Raw genomic sequence first — 22,315 nt, 5'->3', positions numbered from 1 at the left:
AGACCCAGGACTTTGCTTGTGCCCTCTACCAAGGGGATGCCACCTGCACATCAGGGATTAGGAAAGCCTCTTAAAAGTGGGCAGAAAGTGCAGAGATTTTCAAAAGCCAAAGTTATATCACAGCAAATTTAGCATGTATGGCACAATCACAAAAGCACAGTAGAACATAAAACTCACAAAATTTAGGAGGGAAGCATCTTTGCTGCCTAAATCTTAAGTGTCTCTTTTAGCTATGAAACTTCTAAAAAGAAAAAAAATATTTTCTCCCAATACCAGAGAAACTCTCCAAAAAGATAAGCAAGCTGAAATTAGACAGAAACCATTATTATCCAGCTCCCTCACTCTTAAGAGCAAACTTCCTTTAAGTTGTTCTCTGGATCCTTCACTTCAGTAGTCCCCAGAGTCTTCCATAATTATCTCTCCATTTGCACTTCCTGAGAACTGATTAATTCTAACATCTGCAAATGCAGATCTACCACAGTTCCCTTTCCTCCTGCCCTTCATCCCCAAGAAAGAAACATCAAAATAATTAAGGGAAAACGATTTAATACTTCTTGTTGCTGATCTAGAGTGAAGTTCTTAGTGACAAAATGCTTTTGGGGCTGTTTGGATACTTGGCAGTATACTTGTGAATATTTTCAGAGGTATCTCTCAGTATGAAAACAGAAGAGACAGGTAGCATTATCCCAAACAAAACCCATCACCCTTAGGACTTTGAGAATCCCAGTAGCAGGAAGTTAAAAAAAACATTCTGAAAGGAAGTCTTACTTTTTACAAAATTCTGTTAATTCTCAACCCTGAAAAAAATATCTTATTACATACAATGTGGTTACACTGATAGATTTTGTTTATTTGGGGGGGGGGGGGGGGGGGGCTCTAATATTCTCATTTCATGCATCAGCCTTATTCACCTGGAAAGAGAAAAGGTCAGACTGAGTACCTGTAGAACCCTGCTCATCCACTGAAAACTATCCTCCTCTGAGGCATCAGGGCGCTGCTCTGCCACCAGCACTATCCGATCATCGTGCAAAACAGGCACAGAAAACACTGCTATCCTAAAACACAAAAGGACAGAAGAATGACAATGTGCATCACAGGGTGAACAGAGCATGGCTTCCCATCACAAGGGAATGGCTGCAACCTCTCATGGCACTGTTTTTGTACACACAAGTGTTATTTGTGCCAGATCATCACAAAGTCACAGAAAAATTGACAGTGCGTGTGGGTTCCTTGCTGTAATTGATTTCTGCTGTGGGTCAGGTGGATTTGCAGTCACCCATGTAGCATGTGTCTGACAGGCAAGTTTCATATATGCAGGGGCTGTGCAAACAGAACAGAACTCCATCATGCACATTAGACTTGTAGCCCCTACATACAGTGTCCCTTCTGGAAGACAACTATGCCAAATTACTGACCACCAGATCCTTGCACTGAAAAATACTTAACTCCCATTGGGGAATTACCTTATTTTTAGGCTTACCTCTTCTAGCATAAAATATTAATAATGCCTCAGCCTGGACTGGTCCCAGTCTGAACCTTGAGAGACTCCACTTGTCACTGATCTCCATCTGGACATTGAGCCATGGACCACTGAAGAACACTCAGGCTGGTGATACAACGCATTATCTTTGAGGGTCCTTCAGCAGCCTAGTTTGTTCTTTAGAACAGGCTGCACAGCTCCTCCCTCAGCCACCCAAAAGATTCAGGGGACAGAAGTGTTTTACATCCAGCATATGACGTTCTTTTGAGTGTCTTAAGAGAAGCTTTGAAAGAAGTTTTAAACAGACACTTTAAGATTCACCTTTACAGTGTGTGAAAGTAATTTAAAATCTCTAATGCATGAAGCAGGGTGTCAATATTTGTCATTCAAGCTAGCAGGAACAACTAAATTAACAACCTAGTGCCAACTTTGCTAGAAAACACACATGCAAAAGTTCATGTGCATTGCTCCTGTATGCTGTGTCACTTGATGACCATCTGTGAGTTTAAAAAAAAAGGCAACAAAGCCCAACCAGCAGTGCTGAAGTTTTTAATGCACTCACCTTCCCCGATAGACAAACTTCATGGGCTCAACTGCCAACGCTGTGGCTACCACATCATCTGCATTGTGCCTGCGGCCACTGACTGTCATCAAGCCATCCAACTTTCCCACCACAAACACCAAATAGTCCTGAAAAGAAGGAGGGATTAGAAACAGAGCAGAAAAAGAACTCCTCACTACTGGCAATGCATGCCTGACTCTTGAGATCTATAGGAGGTCAAGCCTTGACAAAAAGTCCTGCTGAAGTCAGGGGCATCACTTTAGAGTTGGGAGTCAGGACAAAGTAGGGCCCTGAGGGCTTGTTCACACTTACAGGACCCACAAAGCCAAGCAATCCTGTTCTTGTGAAGGGCTGGTCTGATACAGGCATGCCACCTGCTGTCACTGGGATGGCCTGGAAGAACACAGAAGGATTCAGACACTCACTGGACTGATAAGGATTTTCATTCCTTTACTGCTAGAATACATGAAATAGGGTACCACTGCAAAGAAAAATATGGGCAGAAAGACTGAAATGCCTTCACATAGCTACACATAAGACTGCTGTGTTAATTCAGTGCTAAGATAAATGCCCACACAGGCACTGCACTGGACTGGAATACAAAAGCAGCTGACTGACTGCAGATGACACTTGGTATTTCTGCTTGTAAGAGACAGAATGTCTTGTTAAAATTCTATGAATGAAGCTAAGTATTCGTGGCCAGGGCTTTTTTCTAACTAACTAAAACAGCAAAGCAAACCAAAGAATAAAACACACAGGCACACACACAAAAAGGACCTTTAAGGCATAAATAAGTCTATTTGCAAGAAGAAATACTAGAAATATAACAATTACAAAGAAATCCAAACCTCAAATACATTCTTGGTGATTCCGAGGAGGCCAAAATATGATGTCCCAGTTGCTCCTGAATTCACACATATTTCTCCAACCTCATCAGCTTTACACAGATAAGGAGTCCCATCCACCTTTACAACACACATGCTGGCTGCATGGAGGAAGAACACAGAATCACAGTGTTAGTCTGCTCCAGCAGCTGACACATGTGGAGCTCTGCCACTGACCGATAAAAGATTTTAGTATCAATTATTCATCAGCTACAGCAAAAACACAGCATGTAAGAGAGCTTGCTTTAGTTTCTTGACAGACTGTGCAATCTGTTCTCCAAGATTAAGTTCACAAATGCAATGTTTTATTCTTACAGCACTTCACAGCCTCCACATCAGCTGCAGCTGAATCCAAGGCACAATGGAACAAGGGAGTTTAAGACTCAAGATCAAGAAGGAAATCAATAAATCTACCCATGTCAATACAAAATAAACACGGCAAAGCCAACTCTGCTGCCTGCATGGACCAAGAACTGCAGGTAAAATAGATCTGTGGGTACATTTTCAAACCTTCCAATTGAGAGAGGCCTTCCAATTGCCAATATCTTAGGTCTGAACAGGTGAGACAATCATTCACCCTACCAATAGATCAACCTCTAAATTGTCTTGGTTTCATAAAAATTACCTATCAGAACAACTAGCAGTTATTAGCAATTGTTTGGAACCATGCAATGATAACTTTGGGTGGCCAAGTAAAGAGATGCTACTCAAATTCTGGTACACTTGCTGGATATTATATGTCAACTAGATGTCTGGAATTAAAATCTACAGTATGAACTATCCGTCATGCTAAACCTCACATTTTGCAATTTAGGAGGAAAAAAATAAAACTCAGTGGTAAACTGGAACTGATGAAATAGTTTATCACTACAGGAAAGAACTTGAGCAAACATCAGAACTCTCTATGTAACACTTAAACAATGATGCAAAGAGAAGTGTGAGTAACTGGAGAAACCACAGTTTGTGGGCATTAATAAATGTACAGCCCTCACTGCATTCACAAACATGGAAAAACCAAGGGATCAGCCTGCAGTCCCTAAATGATGCTCCACTTGTGAAGCAAAAGGACAATCCTATCACCCTGATCAAGTAAAAGAAAAAATACTTACCAGTAACCAATGTATGGTACAGGTAGTCTACAGGTACATTCTAACAGCAGGCACAGTTCTGTCCTGCCAGGTTATACTGCAAGGTTGCCCTTCTGCAGTATCTGTGGAGCCTCTACTCTTGCTTCTCCTTCTTTTCCTGCTTCATGTGTGACATACAAGAGAGTGCATCTACCACCATTTCAGTCTCTCTCAACAGCATTGCATCTGAAAAAGAATTAAAGAGAAGGGAAAAGCAGATGGGATAGGAATGTACATGTGGACTGCACGTCACGAAGAACACAGATTCCTGCTAAGAAAGCGTTCTTTCTTCAAATGAGTCCACATGTACATTCTGACAGAAGGTGACTCGCAGCAGTCAAACCTGCCAAGGAGCATCCTGGCAGGAGATGAGAATCCTGCTGTTCAAAGGACGATGCTGATGCCCTACCAAAGACTGGATTCAGCCCTGGATGTTTCAAGACTAGCACAGCAGGAATGTAAGAATGCCAGGGGCCTGCACAGCAGAAGGCTGTGACCAAAGGTACTGATGAGGGTCAGGAAGTGCTCTCTTGTTCCCATTTCATAGTGGATCCATATACAGTGGCTACTCTTGCATTACAGTCTTTAATAACAACTTCTCTTCTAGAAGCATGAAGCCTTAGGAAAAATGCCAGGATAAAATGCCTCTAGAAGCACAGAGGTGGAAGGTATTCCAGGATTTCCAGAGAAACCTCATCCTTGAGAAAAACAGCATATGGGGATAGCAAATGCAGACCTGAATCTCTCCCTGCTCCTCTGGAAAGAGCAATAGGCATAAAACAAGCCAACTTCCTAGATGAGGATGAACATAAATCTAGACTCTAGAAGTGAACATTGGCATCCAAAGTGTAACACTTAAATTGGAAGAAAACATCTAATCCCAAGCGTGCACTGGCACAGGTCTCCAAGAGAAGTTGTTCTGCAGTGGCTGTTGTGCCACTGTATGACAGACTGAAGCCCTGAGGAACACAGAACTGATGAGTATGATAAATTCTAAGGGCTGAGTGGAGAAGAGGTGCTGTTAACCCACAATCTAAGGGAAAAAAAGCAAAGTTTCACCAAGTTGTTCTGTAACAACTGTTTCCACTGAGGTAAAGGAACCAGATCCCTCTGCAGTGAAGATGTGTTGTGGTAACTACCAGAACCTAGGCAAATGTTTGCTCAGACATGGACAGAAGAAACAATGAAATACAAGCCATCTATGGGCTGGAGACAGTATGAGCATCCCAACATTCAGGAAATTGGAACCATCTCCCTAAACTTCCAGAAGAGATACAGGACGCAGTCACAATCCAGAACATCATTCTTTCATGGCAGATCTTCTTGCAGAAGCCCAGGATTTGGTGCCAAACTGAAGTCTTCTGCTTGAGTGTAAGAAATTAGCTGCTGCAGCAGCACTTTGGTTTCTAGCATCATCCTTAAGGCTATATAAGGCTTAATTAGAGGTTATAGGGATTTAGAACTTTGGGATTCAAGAGTGTCAGCTCTTGTCAAAGAAAGAACATGAGAAGGATCCCAGTGAAGGAATGCAAAGGATTAGCTAGAAAGTAGAAGGGAGACAAACTCAACTAAAATTAACATATCCACTAAGCAACAAATCCAGGCTCAAACTTAAGGTATAATGTGCTTCCAAGATGACAGATAACACAGCAATCACATTCCAGTTGACGTGAAAGTTGGAGGCTGAGCGTGGGCAGAAGAGGTTTGGGACTCTCCCTACCATCTTTACCAGTCCAGTTTGAAAAAATGAACTGAATATTGTGAGGAGCCAAATTTAACAATGCCAGTCCCAGACAGAAACTACGCAAAAGAGCCCAAGGTGGTCAACAGGTGGGGTAAAAAAATCATTCCTCCAGGACAGGATTCCATGGGAATGCATACCAGATTTTCTCTTAAGAATTCCCACGCTATCTTTGAGGGGAAGATTTCTCTGTGGATGCTGGCTCTTCCTTTGAGGGTCTTGTGATAGGTATTCATGGTAGGTAATGAATGTGAAGGGAATGTGGCATCACTGGCCCATGGGTTAAACAGCAGTGACACATGACATGACCCTGGTGCCAATGATCCTGTTGAGTAACACCCCCTGAACAGGTGGGCACAGCATCCCAGAAAAAAAAGCAAGATCTGAAGAAAAGGAGGGTGCAAGCAGACATTTTATCCATGACTTTTTAACCAGGTAGTTCCAGAACAAAGCATGCTGGAGATCTTCACAGGTAATGAGATCAAAACCACCTGGCTTGACCACTTCCAAATGAAATTCAGGAATGTGAGCTCCTACGTCAGAAAGTATATGAAAGGCTAGAGCAGACTTCCAAGTTCAGTTGGGATCAGAATATGGAACAAAGCCTTCAGAAAGAAATGCAAAACCAAAAGCAAATCAAGAGCAGGACTCATCAGTCAGCAGAGGGGCAATGAAAAGGTGGTGGTATGTTCTCTCCTGTATGCCAAACATCAAGCCAGAATGGACAAGGGCACACCCTCCATGAATACTACACAGGAAAAAGCATAAATCTTACCAAATAAGGCACAAGTATCTCCACTGTTAGAATGTACATGCAGACCCATTTGAAATGAAGTCGTTAATTTATTAAGTCGTTAATTTTTTTCATTTAGCACACCCCTGTAAGTAGCTGCTAGTGTCTTTTGACTTCCTTCATACTCCAGAGGATTTTTAAGAGACAAAAGCTATCAATTATCCTTTATAATGAAATCCATTATGTATATTCTGACTTAAGGAATGTACAGAGAAATTTCTGCTGCAGTTCTTAACATGTGGATAAATTGAAGCAAATCTGACCCAGATTCTGATAGTGCAATGCTAGTTTTAAAGGAGTTAATGATTTAAGCTGCCCAAATTCTGCTTAACCTTCAAGTAGTTTTACCACTTACTACTGTATTTTCAAACAGCAACAGCCATCAATTACAAGTCATATCACTCTGAGGCACTTAATAGTACACATTTAACTGGTCTTCCCTCAATCAGACAAGTCACTTGACACTTCTTACTCATGTAGAAAGTTATGGTAGTGTTATCACTACCTGCCAGTGGCCCCCTAATCCAGAAGGGTCCCCTAGACAATGCTCCAAGGAATTCTGACAAAGGAGAAGGGTTTTTTCACAGATCTCTCTGACTGCTCAATCAGGCATTTCACAAGGACAGAGACCTATTTTTACACAACTCACAGTGAGGTGAAATTACTTAGCCATAAGCATACAGGGATCTTTTCCAACATCCTAAGGCAGACTTGAACCTGTCATTGAGCAGATGCTCTGTGGAAAATTAACCCAGGGGACTTACAGCTCCAACAACTGAATATGAAGAGTAGCTGCAGGCAGCTTTGTGCCCTAGTGTAGTCAAGCACACTCTGCTGTGACAGCAAGCCTACAGCAAAGCCAGGAGCCTCCCTGTGTTGGTTTTGCATTGACTGGTTTTTGGTAGCAGGGGGACCATAGAGGGGGAGCCACATGAGATAAACTGATCCAAAGAAAGATTTCAATTGATCCTGCATCTAATACCACTTTCTGGAACAGAAGCAACATTTAAGCTGAGTTTAAGCTCAGTCAGTTCATCAAATGATTCATGACTACCTGAAGGGCATGCAAACTCACTCCCTTAGTGTCCCCGTGTCCAACCTATAATCTAAGGAAAACACTGTGAGCACAGTTGAATTTCAGTGAGGTTTCAGGGGGGACAGCAGTAGTGTGGCCACCCCAAACAGACAGCAGTAGCAATATGTGCCATCTGTATTCCAGTCAAAGCACAAAAATCACTATTTTTTTTTTGAGACACTGATGCCAGTCCCAGAATCAGAGAAATGATTAGGCTGGAAAAGACCTTTAAGATCAAGTCCAGCTGTGAGGCTGAAGTTACTACTGCCTTTCTCAGAATTTATTATGGACTTTCAAAACAGCTTCAAACGGTCCTAATACAAAACAAAATCTTGAGAGAAGCTACACAACAACCAAGAGACTTCCCTGCTTTCTTTCAGTATGAAGTGCAGAGCTTCTGCTCACTCTTCAGCAGAAAGAAGCTCTACTGCATTTAAGTTCAATAACAACTGAACCACTGACTTTAGGGGTGGCAAAGGGCTTCTGGGGACAATAAGGACAATTGAACAAGACCAATGAGACTTGCACACAATGGCTGTATTTTTCATCAGCAGAGTGGGAAGCTGTCTACCTCCTCTTATTTGTATCAAGGGCTTTGGTGTACAGAGAAGAGGTTGTTGCTGAAATCACACAAGTTGAGTCTCCATTTTTTCTTTACCTTGAGCAGATGCTCTACATAGAGCAGGGCTTTATAACCACAGCTCTGCAAAGCAGGAAGTTCATAAGGAGACCAAAAACAGCAAAGCCAAAGGGCATGACCAGAATCAATCAGGTTCTTTGGTAACTACATAATAAATCTGAAGGGTGTTTGATATCTAAAAAAAAATCTGTATTTCATCCTCTCCAAGCACACCAGAGCAGGTGAGGACAGGGCCTGAAGCTAGAAGTACAGACAGTGCCATGGAGCTGCCAGCCTAAAAGCTGGAGTAGATGGCACCAAGTGTCCAGTCCTTCACCCCACTGTTCACAGTCTTAGGTCTGGTTTGGCTCTCTACTAACCTTCTTCAGAGTGCTCTCCTCTCCAAATGTAGCCAAGTCTCAAATGAGAACAAGGATTAGACAAAGTCTCTTTGCTTCAATGGGCTGAGGAACAATACTCAGCTCTACCTAATTCAGGAACCACAGTATTGCAAGCAAATGTCATTAGGAAATAGGTTAATTCAGGTTACTCCAGATCACTTTCTTGTTCTCCATGGGCATGAGAAAATACAGAATTAGTTGTTCCATCACCTTTGCAGGGTTTGAGATGAGCTCCCTTTCAATTGAAGTATTCTATTCTATTCCACTCCACTGCATCCTATTCCAAAACCAATTCTGCAACAAGCCAAAAGCATTTGCCCATGCCAAAATCTCCAGTCATTTGGATTTATTGTGCCTGAATCTCTAATCCATCATGTGTTTATTAGGTAATGTGTCAAAACATAACTCATACTACCTAAAAGGTATTTAACATTTTTATTTATTCCATGCACATAAGTGTAATAATAAAAAATTACTTATTTGGAATATGCTGAAACCTACACAAAATGCTTTCCTACCTCCAGGCATAATCTGCCCAACATCCTGCACAGTTAACACTGACAACTTCTCCTCTGTATCCACTCTGATCACGCCGAAACTCAGACAATTCATGGATAACACTGCTTTTCCTGGAGGGGGCCCACCCAATTCAGAAGGTCTGCAAGACAGAAAGTCCAGTTAGATATGAATCAACAGACCAATACTGGTGATAGGGTCACTAAAAACACTGTGCTGGTTTCTCAGGCTTGGTAAGGTCAAGAAAAAGAATGGTTTTCTCACTTTGAATAAACAAGTTCAAGACTTATACAATAACTAAACGAAGAACGAGATGAAACAAAACTCTCCAAAATGGCAAAGTTTTTTTTTCCCAAGTTTTCTTGAAGCTGACTTTCTGAAAAAGCACATTTTGATCAGAACCACTATAAAAAAATTCCAGCATATCCCATCCGTATGTCTATTAACAATTAAAACATTTCTTTTTCTCAGAGCATCCCTTGCTATCTCCAAAATCCAACAGTATTTTTCAGACCAGTTACAAATAATTTTTTTCATTTTAGGGCCCTGTTTACAAATCATCATGCATAAGCAATTTATTGAGGAGTCACCATCTTCTTCTTCCCAAAAAGTAAGTTTTGCTTTGGGGCCATTTTAAAAGGCCCTTCAATAACTTCAGTGAGAATGAGCCCTTGCTTTCCCAAACATGAAAAAAACACCTTCTGCCAGACTGTTCTTAGAAAATATTAAACTTTTAAAAGAAACCAAACAAAAATCACCCATCCTTAACTGAAGGAGACACTGTGAGCTTCTTATTTCCTTTGCCTAGGTCTTTGGGCATCTCTTTGTGGGTCATGGTTTATTTTCTGACTGTCATCTTTACATGAGATTCCCCATCCCTGGAAGTGTTTAAGGCCAGGTTGAATGGGGCTTGGAGCAATATGGTGTAGTGGAAGGTGTCCCTGCCCATGGCAGGGGGTTTGAACTCCTTCCAACCCAAAGCATTTTGTGATTCTGTGACACATTTCAACAGTCAAGAAAAGCTTCAGTTCATTTCTCAGGAAAGGGAATTACCTGCGAATAGCAACAGTTAGTGCCTCTGAAGAACTAGCACAGGGACAGATTACTTCTGGTCTCAAACCTCTGGATTGAAATACATTCAGGAATGCATCACAGGAAGATATTGACCCTAGAAAGAACCATCACATAATTAGAAACATTTTTCTAAGAGCAGGAAAGCTTGAGCTGCAGGAATTCAAAGTCTGTGCTCACTCTCAGCTCAGTTATATCAATACTGTTGCATTTATGTACAAACCAAATATTCTTTCAAACTCTCTGAAAGGCATTCCAGTTTATTGTAAGAGAGTAGATTTGGATGAAGAACTCCTAGTGCTTAATAACTACATTGAATGAAATTCTCAGCTGCATACTCTTCCTCTGGCAGCACTCACCAGCACTCAGTACCATGGAAAAGTCCTTCAGGGATCAGAATACTTTGTCAACTAAGGGTAACTTTATGTCAACTTCTTATACAGCTCCTATCTGATTGTTTCTTACAGAGGTCACAGCACTTAAATTATCAAATGCTTCTGACATACTTTCACAATTTTATCAGGCCTCTAGCACTTGACACAAAGTGGATTATATCTATATTTATATCTTACAGGTATCAGTTCAAGTCAATTCATGGAAGAGTATAGCACTAATGAAAGCACGTAGTTCAAAAAATGAATTTACACTGGTAAATACAGTCAAGAAATGCAAACAGCAATGAAAAAGCAGTGGCATCACTGGCATACAATAGTATTTTACTACAGAACAAACTGCTTAACTCCCCAGGCATCAGTTCTGCCACAGGGTTTACAAGAAACAGAACCTTGGCAAGACTGACACTCAGCAATCACATCCATACTCACACGGATTGGCTCCATCTGCCACTATTAACATCCTTAGGGAGCTCAGGCTGACATCTCTCTGATCCCTCTGAGCCAAAAGTGACCAGTGCATATCACGGGATTTTACTACTGCTACACGGGCTGGAAATCAAAACAATAATTATACTGCATGTGCAGAACAAAATAAAGACCAACTATATAATTCTGTAAGTGTTCTTGTGTATTTACACAGATTTATGAAACTACACACAAAAGCTGGCACCACAAATGTGGAAAAGAAATACAAATGCCAAATATTCAACGACTGTAACGTGTATACTCAAGGTCTACAGATGGACTTGATCATAGAATTTGAATGTTTGCTATAAATTCAAATACTAAGAAACACAGTTTCTTTAAAGGTCTCTCAGAAGAAGCCATCAATGTCACCCATCAGTGAAACTGTGAGCACACATAATACTGAAATGGGGTACTCAGTAGGGTACAAAGACATTTTGCACAAACAATTTAAGTTTTTTTAAAAATCAAAAAATATACGGGTGGATTAAAACAACCTTTAAGGTACCTTTGTATGAGCAGACTTTCTGTATCCAGGAAAGTGGATTAACCTTCATTAATGCATAGGGAATACTGATGACATGCATCCTGTTCATAACACTCTACAAGAAAGAGATCCAAAAATAAACTTCCAAGTGGCTTAATACAGAACATGTAACAATGCTTAAATAAACCCCCCACCATCACAGCTACAGCATAACTCTTGCAGTTAACTGGTAGTGAAAACTGAGTATACTCTCTAAAAATATGCCTTTCAAATGACTGAAAAAGCAACAGTTTATTCTGAAAAATATAAATATTGAAACAAAAACCATTTGAGAGAACTGATGAGTTTATAGCCTAATTCTGATACCAGTACACTACCAATGAAAGAAGCAAATGGCTGCAGTTTTTTGCTTTTCGTGCAATACTCACCGTTAACACTCCATGCCAAAGGCCAGCCTCTCTTTTGAAATCCAAGACATTTGTTAGTGTTTCAGCTGAAAGTGAAGGAGAAAAATATCAAATTTAAAAAGCATATTTATAAAAATACTTAAGAACGACAAATATTTGTTAAAGCAACCCTGAAACTTCCATGACTACTACGAAACTAAAGCTCTGTTGCCTGTAACAGGCCACTTAAGCTCCAAGTGCTTGTTTTACTTATTGTAATCATCTCTGAATTATGATTACTACACTATAATATTACAAGGTATTCAAGACCTTGATTTATTATAATATCCCTTCCATGTGTGTTTGTAACATCTGCCGAAGAACTAGGCAGACTGAAGATTTAGTCTTCAAGCAAACTTCTGCAGCTAAAATGAAGAAGTTAAAAGGCAGTTGAATTAGACCCAGCAGGAAGTATCACCATGGATCTACTAAATTTTCTTGAATATTTTCTCTGAGGAATCTGAGCAATTTACGTGATTCAAGAAAACAAGTAAGAATCAAAGATTTTAAACCAAGGATTCAACCTGATTTTTGAGGGTTATCTTGTACTGATTAGGTGAAACTTGTTTATCACTGATGCAGGATGTATGTATGCAGGGAAGTACCTGGTTAAATGGTAGCACAGATTAACTCTATGCAGATGGTCAAAACCAAGTGCAGTTCTTGGCTGTTCTTTGGAAGAATGACTGCAAACAAGCAGATCTCTCACTATAGTCACATCCCTGGGGAAATGCTCTTTTGTGAGACATGATTAGGCAAGAGGAAGATCCCCTCTTTGATTATGATTTCTCAGGTGGCTTAACGCTCTTTCATACATCACACCATTTATGAATGGAGGAGTTTGTCTTTCCCTTTGCAGTTGAAGCTACTACTCTGTATCTAAAGTTCTCTGAAAACAGCAGACATTATTACGTAACATAAATTGTCTGAAGATGCCAAGCTATCAGCATAATTTTAAAGTTACACTTATCTAACTTACCTTCTGAATAACCACATGCCTGGGTCAGTGCATGACAGTGTGCCAGCATGGAGGCATGAGATACAGTAATGCCCACTGTGCTGCCCTCCTTACTTGTTTTGTACTGAGAAAAGAAAGTGCAAGCATTAGATCAACAACAAAACCAAGAAACTTTATAGTAGTGAATTGAAAACATACTACATAACCCCACCTCTTTTAAATTCAAAAAGCTAGCATAAAAATATATTTATGTCCAGAGAATACACTAATACAGTAAAAAAAAAATAATCTATTTCTCTAGTCCAATTAAATTGTCCTGGGGACCCCAAAATGCTGATTATCCCTGATCTCCAACCTGACTCCACACAGTAACTGAGCTGACAGTCTGCCTGGCACCCTGATGGCAACATTCTTGTTTCACAGAATAAAATATTCTAGCCCTCTCTTTTACTGCACCGAGAGTTTAAAGGAAGAAAACATCATATAAACTATGACAGAGTATCCACAGAAGTTCTCACATTACACTGGATCACCTCAATGTAAGCAGTCTCAGCACTGGCATCCCGGACCTGTGGGTGCCAGTCTTTGGCTGGTTTTGCCAGATGCTTCCCATCAATCACAAACCAAATAAGACGAGGCCAGCCTTCAAAGAAAAATAAAAGCTACTGTCACCACAATTCCCAAAATCAGAGTTTTTTCCCCAGTATTCAGGGATAATGACAGGAGGTAAGCAAAGGCAAAATCCCCTGCTGGAGAGGACTAAACAGCACAAAGCACTGCCATGACAATCAAGGCAGCTCCTGATGTGTAAGAACCATGCAAGCAAATCCAAAAGTTGAAGTTTGATAGCAACAGTGAATATGTCTGTTTTTCATCCCTTTTCATCCCCCTTCACACCTTTGAATGTCACCACCTCGCCAGTCTGAGCTTTTGGGAGGCCTTTCTGACAGGCATCAGTGGTTAAAGCTAATGTGACTCCACAGCTGCCCAAAAGAAACCCAATCTGCTGACTGCCAGCATCCTGTAGAGAAACAAAGAAATAGCAAAATTACAAATAACAAAGCTTTTGGAAAGTTTGTTGTAACTTCTTAATGTTTAGAAAACATTAGGTCAATTTATATCACAGGAAAAAACAAAAGCCTATCCCATAAGACCTTGAAATGACTCAGAAAATTTAGTTTTGCTTAGTGCTAGCTAAAATTTGCAGCAGATCTAGTAAAGAAAACAGTGTCAGAAGCAATGGCTGTACATCCCTCCTTAACCAACAGGGATGTTTAAATAAATTCTGCTAAAACAAAAGACTGGTTTGATGCTGATTTTGACACACTGAGTAGCAGAGCCTGTAGCTTTTTTAGCTCTTTCCTAACAATCTCCAGGTGTGTAGGATTATACCTGTATTTCCAGTAACTGTGGTGTGTCTCTGCCTGCCTCATTACTCAGCATGAGAGCTGAAAAGACAACCTTTCTCTGACATACTCAGAAAAATACACCCACACATTTTTTCAAAAATAATGAATTAAAATAATTTCTACAGTTACATATCCTAAAATACTTAAATCACTAGCTTAATATTATTTTCCTCTTTCTTTAACTAAATATTGAGTATCATTCTAAGCATGGAAGTCCACCTGATGCTTTCTAAAGGGTAGGCTCTGAAAGACCCCATGTAAGGACTGCAGGATTTAGACACACACATATAACACACACAAACAAGCACTTTATTTATTTCTCAAACCATAAAAATGTTGACTGTATCTGCCTACCTTTCTTGTCAGTGGAACTTCTATTGGGACAGGAATAAGTTCTGCCAGGAGACATCCATAAAATGCCACCATAAACATAACTGGATCACTATTAGGAAACACGAGAGCTACCTACAAAAATATAGTAAAATAAGAAAAAAAATATATTTTTTGCCATTTGGCAAAGAGGGGGGGACTGCTTTTTAATTTGTGGAATGAAATTTTCACAATGTCCAGGTTCACAGATAACCAGGCAGAAAAATACTAAGTACTGAGACAATGTATTATTATAAGTCACAGTAATGATTATTTCACAATATATTATTACAATATTTTATTACAAGGCTTTTTTTTCAGCTAAAGCTGTTCCTCACTATTTCATCCATAGGGACCACTTCTAACAGCAGCCTACCCGGTCTCCAGGCTTCAGCAGGGGCTCATTCTTAGTGCTTAGCTTGTTTAGCAGGGTATAGGCTAACTTCAAGCTTCGACTCCACAGCTTGCCTAAAGAATAAAAGAAGAAATTAAGAAGTAGAAACTAAAATTTTAACACTTGGTCCCTCACACATGCACTAAGCACGACGGTATCAGAACAGCTGGCTGAGTCCAAGTACAATTTAGAACTTGGCTTCTTTTTGGTTTACCTTTTTTTTTTTAATTTTAAATGTAAAATTAAACATGATATTCTAAACAACACTCAAAGCTTCACTGCAGAGTAAATTCCTGCAGCTGCTTAGCTATATTTCCTGCATCCTTCATCTGTAAGAATGCAAACAATGAAGTTTAACATTCTAACATATTATACAATGAAATACTGCAGTGAGCTACCCTGCAGGACACACTTATTTTCCCCAAAAATGCAATTTACTATAATACTTCTAGTTCATTAATACAGGCAAGTTTCACTCCCCACCATTAACATCCTGAGTATGCTCCTGAGGTATGAGTCTTCTTTATAATGCTGTGCAAGAACATGTTAAAATGGAATGTCCCCTCTGGGAATCTGCAGAGTGCATTATTAGTCATCTATTTCTACCTACCAGTTTACACTGTGCTATTTTTAGTGTTCTTTTATGAAAAAACCACACAATTCTAAGAGATTTACAAACAGCCACTTGGGAAGAATCAACACATTTTGCAATAAGCATTTTCTCTTCCTTAATTTCTTAAGAAGCGTTTTTCATATACAACAAATTAATATTTTACATTCCTACAGCAATCTCCAGCCACGTGTTCCAAGCACAGGCAGTTGTTCTGAAGTAAGGCAAACTGTTGTTTCATGCTGAACACCTAACTGCCCCTCAGAGCTGGCTCCACCACGTACCATAGGTCAGGGTATAAATGGCTTTCCCAGTGGTATCCAACGCTGTCAGACAAGGGGCTTTGCACTGGGTGGTTCCCCAGCGCTGCAGGGCAGCCAGCAGTGAGGGAGGCCAGTTGGTCACAACCCCCAAGGGTTCCCCTTTAAGTACATTCACTTGATTTCCTTCAGGCTTTGGTTGATTTGGGTCAGGCTGTTGCACTAAAAGCAGAGCACAGTAATAGGGGAATGGTCAGTCAGTACAAATCATGTAAGTCACACTTCACAGGCTATTCTGTGAACCATTCAGCTCTTCCTCACAGCTATCACTACTTTATGAGAATGCTATGCTAATCATCTGCTGGCTTCCCAAAAAGCAGTGACCATCACTTCAGAGCTATGATTCCACATTACTGAAAGACCAGAATTTGAATCTCTAAGTCACTTCTTTCTACTTTGAAAAGCTGCTGTTCTCTGCTGCTTGTTCTCCACATGTATTTCAATGAAAGGCTCCAACAAGTCAAGGGTTATCAGAGACAGTGGCTTCAGTGACATCTGGACACTGATTTTTGCTGCACTGAATTCTCAAAAGGTGATGAAAATGACATTGTGCCTGTCTAACAATGTATTTTTAAAGAAAGGCCTTCTGTTAAAATCCTGCTCCAAGTTGTTTCAGAAAGTGAAGTATCTTGATCTTAGTTAGCAAAGTCCTGGTTGAAGTTAGCAAACACTCCATTTAGACAACCAACAAAATAAATGGTTCTAAGTGATACTTCACACAATTACATACACCTCAATGGAAGTTAATCTTCACCAAAACTTCACCAAAAGAGCAGAATCACAAAAACTTGTATCTTACAAGTATCACACCAATAGTAGGGGAACTCTAGTGGTAGCTGCTCAGAAATGTCACACTGAGTCAGAGGGTTGAGTTGAAAGATTTCCACTTGTGGTAATATATTCCCTTTCTTGCTCCACTGTATTAATTTTACCATGACTAGTTTTCTATTAAGAAGAGAAAAATAAACCGACACTTGCTAAGTATCAGTTCTGTCATGAACTATTTACACAAGGAGTAAAAAAAGGTAACTGAAAGAAAATTAACCTTCTAGTAGCTCTTCAAAATCATCCACAAAAAACTCCTTCAAAGGTGGGCGCTTCGGTCTTTTCAAGGTATTTAGCAGCTGCTGGATTTTAGAGGACACTCTGCTATTCACTGGGACACCTGCCAAATGGAAAAGATTTATTATTTATGATGTATTATCAAAATACACTAAAAGACACAATTTTCAGGTGGAAAAGTCATTCAGGATGAGTACCATGTTTGGAAGAAAACAGCTTTAATCAGTAAGTTTCCACCATGGATTTATTTGCTTTCAAACAATGCTCTTCCCTGCCTACCTGGTTGATGCAGACACCTTCTCACACTTTGTTTTAGCTTTTCAAGAAACTGACCCCTTCATGAGATTTCAACTGAAACATGAAGAATGTTCTTTTTTCCAGGAATCTAGGTATTTACTACACTTTAACATTCATTCCATTCTGAAAGCATCAGAATGCTTGGAAAAAAACGAGTGAATCTTTCAATATTTTACAGGGCGCGTAAAAATAATCACAACACAAAACGTGTTCAATGCCGATTTTCATTTGCGTATGCTAAACGAAAAGTAAATACATGTTTTTATATTTATCAAAACGTAAAGCTCTGAGTCAGTATAAGACTAAGATGCATATGAAGATATATATACAAGGGGACACATGGAAAGGTAGGAGGTCTGTAATGCAATCACCATCTGCAGTTTCCAGAATGCTGCTGCTGTAGCCTCTGGGCACTCCTCGCACGGATGCGACCTGCGGGTGCTCGTGGTGCAGGAATTCCACCAGGCCAGTGGTCACATCAGGGGGGGCAGAGTGGTTCTCTGAAGAAACGCAAGACACGTAGAGGAGCTCATCAGGCACCTTAAGAATCAATACTGCTTCTTACATGAGGCTATTTCACAAATCCTCACAGGGCCTTGAGAACCTCCTTACAACCAGGAGGCACAAGGCTGCTGGGAGCTGTGCCCCATTTCCTGGCTGTAATACAATGCTTGGGGAATGTCACAATCACAGAGCGGTTCGGGTTGGAAGGGACCTCAAAGTTCATCTTGTTCCCACCTATTCCCATGGACAAGGACACCTTCCACCAGACCAGGATGCTCCAAGCCCCATCCAACCTGGCCTTGGACACCTCCAGGGATGGGGCAGCCACAGCCTCTCTGGGCACCCTGGGCCAGCCAGGGCCTCGCCACTCTCACAGGAAAGAATTTCTTCCTAATTTGTGTCACTCTTTTTTTTTTAAGATTTAAAACCTTTCCCCCTTGTCCTATCACTAACTGCCCCTGTCAGAAGTTGCTATCATCATTCCAAAACTGCACCTGAGGTTATAGAATGGTTTTGAATGGAATGGGTTAGGAAATGGCAGTGTTTTTGAGAAGTGTTTGAACAATGGACAACAACAATAGGAGGACTGAAATACTCAGAATCCTGATGAGTAAAAATAGGAATGCAGCAGGGAAGAGCTGGAGAAAACCCTGCTGCCCAGGGCTGGGGGCTGGAGCTGCCTCTACAGACACAGCCCTTGGAGAACCTCAGCATGTTACAAATCCTGCCAGAAAAACTCCAAGCAGAGGGAGATCTGGGCAATGCTGTGAAATACATACATTATACCCCACTCTGAAGCAGTGATCAGCCCCAGGACAGCAAGTGCTTATTGCACTGGTCCCACATTTCCAGAGCTGACACACAAGTCACAAGTCCAGATCCAAGTGGTTTTAGAGGGATCACCAGAAGAAAAATTTAAATCCATTCCCATCCTTTCCAATGGACCTCACTGCAATGCCAATGTTTGCAGAGACTAAATTCCTTTCATGTGAGTGAGGTACATGAAGGAAGAAGTGTTACTTCATCTCTCAGAAAAATGCCCTGGAATCAGTAACCACAAAGATGACAACTGTGTAAAGCTGACCATGCAACCATTGCACAGGACCCATAGAGAGCCCACGTATACACCTGCCTCATGTATATGCTCTCTGTTCTATATCTTTTTGAAGCTGCTTTCTGGTGGGTTTTTTTTTTTGTTTTGTTTTGTTTTTTTTGTTTTTTTTTTTCCCTTGGCTTTCCCAAAGCCCCAAACCATAGGCTTCCTGCACCATACAACCTGGCCACAGAGACAAGTGTACCTGATTCCCACTTCCCACCTGACAAACCCTGCAGGAACTAGCAGTATCTCACTAAGTATGGAGAAGGGATAGGTTCAGTTTTCAGGATTTATGCTCAGATAAAAAAACACATTAGTTTAATTAATAATTTGAGCATTTTATTAATAAATGCCCATGTGATCCCATGCTATTAGTTTGTATAATCCAGAAATACCACAGCAGAGCAAGGTAAGAGAACTGGTGAGGAGTTTAAAAAAAAAGTGTGAGCAGACCTGACTTCAGGAAGAAAAGTTAACTGGATTCAGACTGAAGGACCTTTCCATTAGTGATGACATGACAGAGATAAATAAAAGAGAGCTGTGTCCAAAGAAAGAACAAATGGGATATGACAGAGAATTTAAAGTCACCATGATGATCTGCATTTCCAGCTGCTCTAAGAGCTTAGGTGGGAAACACTCCACAGTTGATATGGTGATCTTGAAAAAAACTGAGACATACCACCAGCCTTATTTGTTAAAAGAAAAAAAATAATAAAAATTATACAAAAGAAAAAAAGCCCTCCTACAAGGGCTGCCCTCGCTGCTATTAAGTGAAAAACAAACCTCTTAAAAATAATGTACATTCCTATCTGACTCCATTAAATACTGTAACCTTGCATTTCCAAGGTTGCAGTTTTATTGCCTGGGAACCTAGTTCGAGCTCACCATTAAAAATGCAGGCTGGAGAAGATGATCTGCAAGGGAACAAGCTGCTAAATTTATATTCTCCAACATCTCAAAACTGTGATTAACTATGCGGTACACAACCAAAATGCAGAGTATTTCAGTAGGGCATGACAATTAGGATATGTAAAATACCTTTCAGATTGCTGGTATCAGCACTATCTGAAAAAATAAATAAACTCTTCTATGCTCTATGAGAAATCAAAGCCCCTTTTAGAACGTATGTGAGTATTTATCAAGAATCATAAAAGTCTGCAGTGTAAGAACTGAGTAAGTTTTCATATCCTTGTGAGCTAGAAGTACATGCAGACAGGAAAAATGTCCCAGCTGAACTGATATTGGCCATGCATGAATGTTACCAAGCTAGGAATGAAAACTGATATGGCAAGCATTGCAGAAATGAGGGAGACCATTCTTAAGTGAAAATGCATCTACTTTTTATTTGTCAAAGACACTGGAAATTTTATCTTTATAAATATTTTTAACAGATCAGCTCTTGATGATCCTTGAGCTTCCTTCCTTCTAGATACTATAATTATTTCCTATTAATGAAATTTTAAACCTGCATATAGCCCAACATTCAGCTGCTTAAATGCTGGACTCTGAACTCATAGTAAGGTGGATTTTGCATACAGTGTTGTTGATTAAACAGTCCTGAAAGACAGGTCTACCTAGCCTGGGTCATGAGACATAACAAGACAATGTATGCTGTGCTACATTTCATGTATCTTGCAAATTTTTACATCTATATTAAGAATTTCATCAATCCCAGTTAAGCTTAAAAGGTTAGCCATAACAGACTTTGCAATTTCAAGGAGATAAATATCAATTCATAATATGAAGTCCAGAATGGCTCAAAGTGAAGTGGTGACAGACTACCTCTTTCTTACATCCAAGGACAAACAAAATTCCAAATTTCTCTTTATCAATAAGCTTGGAAATGGAAATATGAAAAATCAGGTTTCTTTAAAGGTTTTGTACAAACAGCAAAAAATTTCCCTAATGATTAATACCTCTGATTTCATAACTTTCCCAAAGATTCTGTGTGTTTTTCTGCCTTTTAGGATCTTACCAACTGACTCATGTCTGAAATACACGATCTGACATTGTTTAGGGTAAATACATGCAGATTGGAAAGCATGCACCAAAACCAGGAATCGTTTGAAATTCTGCCTTGGAATCCACTAAAACTGAACCTCAGTTTCTTGGTAAAGCAAGCATTTTACCAAGAAGAATGCACGCTCAGATCTCATGAGCAACTCGCTTGGGTTAAATACACATACATCATACCTACCTGGTCTGTGAATTGCACTTGTTAAGCTATTCACAGGTATCTCCTGGTGAAGACCTTTGTGTTTAGCCCTGCTTTGGGATTCGTGATCTGATTTCATTCCAACCACACCGGCAGGTTTACTGACCTATCTGCGTGTGTGCCATGAGATCTGCAAGCACAGTGGCAGCAGTGGTGGCAGGAGCGGTATTGGAAGCAGCAGCAGGTTTCCCTCCAGGATGAGATGAGGTGGAGGATGCAGAGGATGAGGTGGAGGAGCCCTGAATGACCCGGTTAAGCCAGGGCTCTACGTTGGAATGGCTCTGGAACGGAGTGGAGCCGATCCGCCCTTGCCGCCGCAACGAGCCCTCATCTTCTGATGCTGACGATGTGTCTGTGGTCAAAATAATGATGAGAGGCCTGTAATGTGGGAATGGGAATGACCCAGCACCGGGAACACGGCGTTCGGCCGTGTCCCACGTGCTCCGTGCGCTACTGAAGGAATGGGATAGTCACACACACAGATCAATCCCTCTCGCCGCCGGTTTTTGGGTTAACAGCTTCTACACATTAGGGACAGAACGCACTCGGAGCAAAGTTTTAGTTTATCTCTGACATTTGTAATGATGTGAAAGTTAAAAAAGGCTTCTATCTACAGGAGAGGATCGGCGAGCATCCCATCCTGTCCTTATTCCACTGAAAAAATATTCCTGTTCTGAACAGCTAAATTTCATCCCATCACACCTGAATAAAACCCTTTTCTCCCCCTGTTTATTTCCTGTTTTACTAGTTTTGAGGGGAAGGGAATTCTTCACTTTCTGATTCCTCTGACAAATTGTTTTGAACCGATTCCTAAAAAACTCACGGTGCTCGGAAGTTCAATGAAAGAGTAGTTACAAAGCATGCATTTTAACCACATGAACTGATATTAATGAGTAATACACAGAAATGCTTAGTAAAGCATATTTTCATTCTAGACATATATTTTCTGCTGTTAGAAGTCTGACAAAGGGATCCTAATTTAATTTCTATCCACTTACTTATAACTTTTCAGACATTTC

The 22,315-nt window shown here is 40.4% G+C and overlaps 1 protein-coding gene across 3 annotated transcripts in view; it reads right to left on the bottom strand.

Moving 5' to 3' along the window:
- The window catches only part of DIP2A (disco interacting protein 2 homolog A), a 73,049-nt gene that overhangs the window by 14,679 nt on the left and 36,055 nt on the right, over positions 1-22,315 (bottom strand). For 2 of the 3 annotated variants that reach the window (XM_062506592.1, XM_062506591.1), the window contains exons 5-22: positions 21,403-21,648; positions 17,853-17,981; positions 17,168-17,287; positions 16,087-16,284; positions 15,175-15,266; positions 14,784-14,894; positions 13,918-14,041; positions 13,554-13,663; positions 13,042-13,144; positions 12,045-12,109; positions 11,638-11,731; positions 11,094-11,213; positions 10,252-10,366; positions 9,201-9,340; positions 2,891-3,027; positions 2,355-2,435; positions 2,043-2,170; positions 941-1,055 (exon numbers count right to left, since the gene is read on the bottom strand). In XM_062506592.1, the coding sequence (XP_062362576.1) occupies positions 941-1,055; positions 2,043-2,170; positions 2,355-2,435; positions 2,891-3,027; positions 9,201-9,340; positions 10,252-10,366; positions 11,094-11,213; positions 11,638-11,731; positions 12,045-12,109; positions 13,042-13,144; positions 13,554-13,663; positions 13,918-14,041; positions 14,784-14,894; positions 15,175-15,266; positions 16,087-16,284; positions 17,168-17,287; positions 17,853-17,981; positions 21,403-21,648 (2,228 nt within the window). Of the gene's footprint in view, positions 1-940; positions 1,056-2,038; positions 2,171-2,354; positions 2,436-2,890; positions 3,028-9,200; positions 9,341-10,251; positions 10,367-11,093; positions 11,214-11,637; positions 11,732-12,044; positions 12,110-13,041; positions 13,145-13,553; positions 13,664-13,917; positions 14,042-14,783; positions 14,895-15,174; positions 15,267-16,086; positions 16,285-17,167; positions 17,288-17,852; positions 17,982-21,402; positions 21,649-22,315 lie in introns of those variants that run through there. The other variant, XM_062506593.1, reaches the window with a different exon arrangement.

The sequence above is a fragment of the Cinclus cinclus genome, chromosome 21 (assembly GCF_963662255.1).
Source record: "Cinclus cinclus chromosome 21, bCinCin1.1, whole genome shotgun sequence".
Lineage (NCBI taxonomy): Eukaryota > Metazoa > Chordata > Aves > Passeriformes > Cinclidae > Cinclus > Cinclus cinclus.
This window is presented reverse-complemented; position numbering and strand designations above follow the sequence as displayed.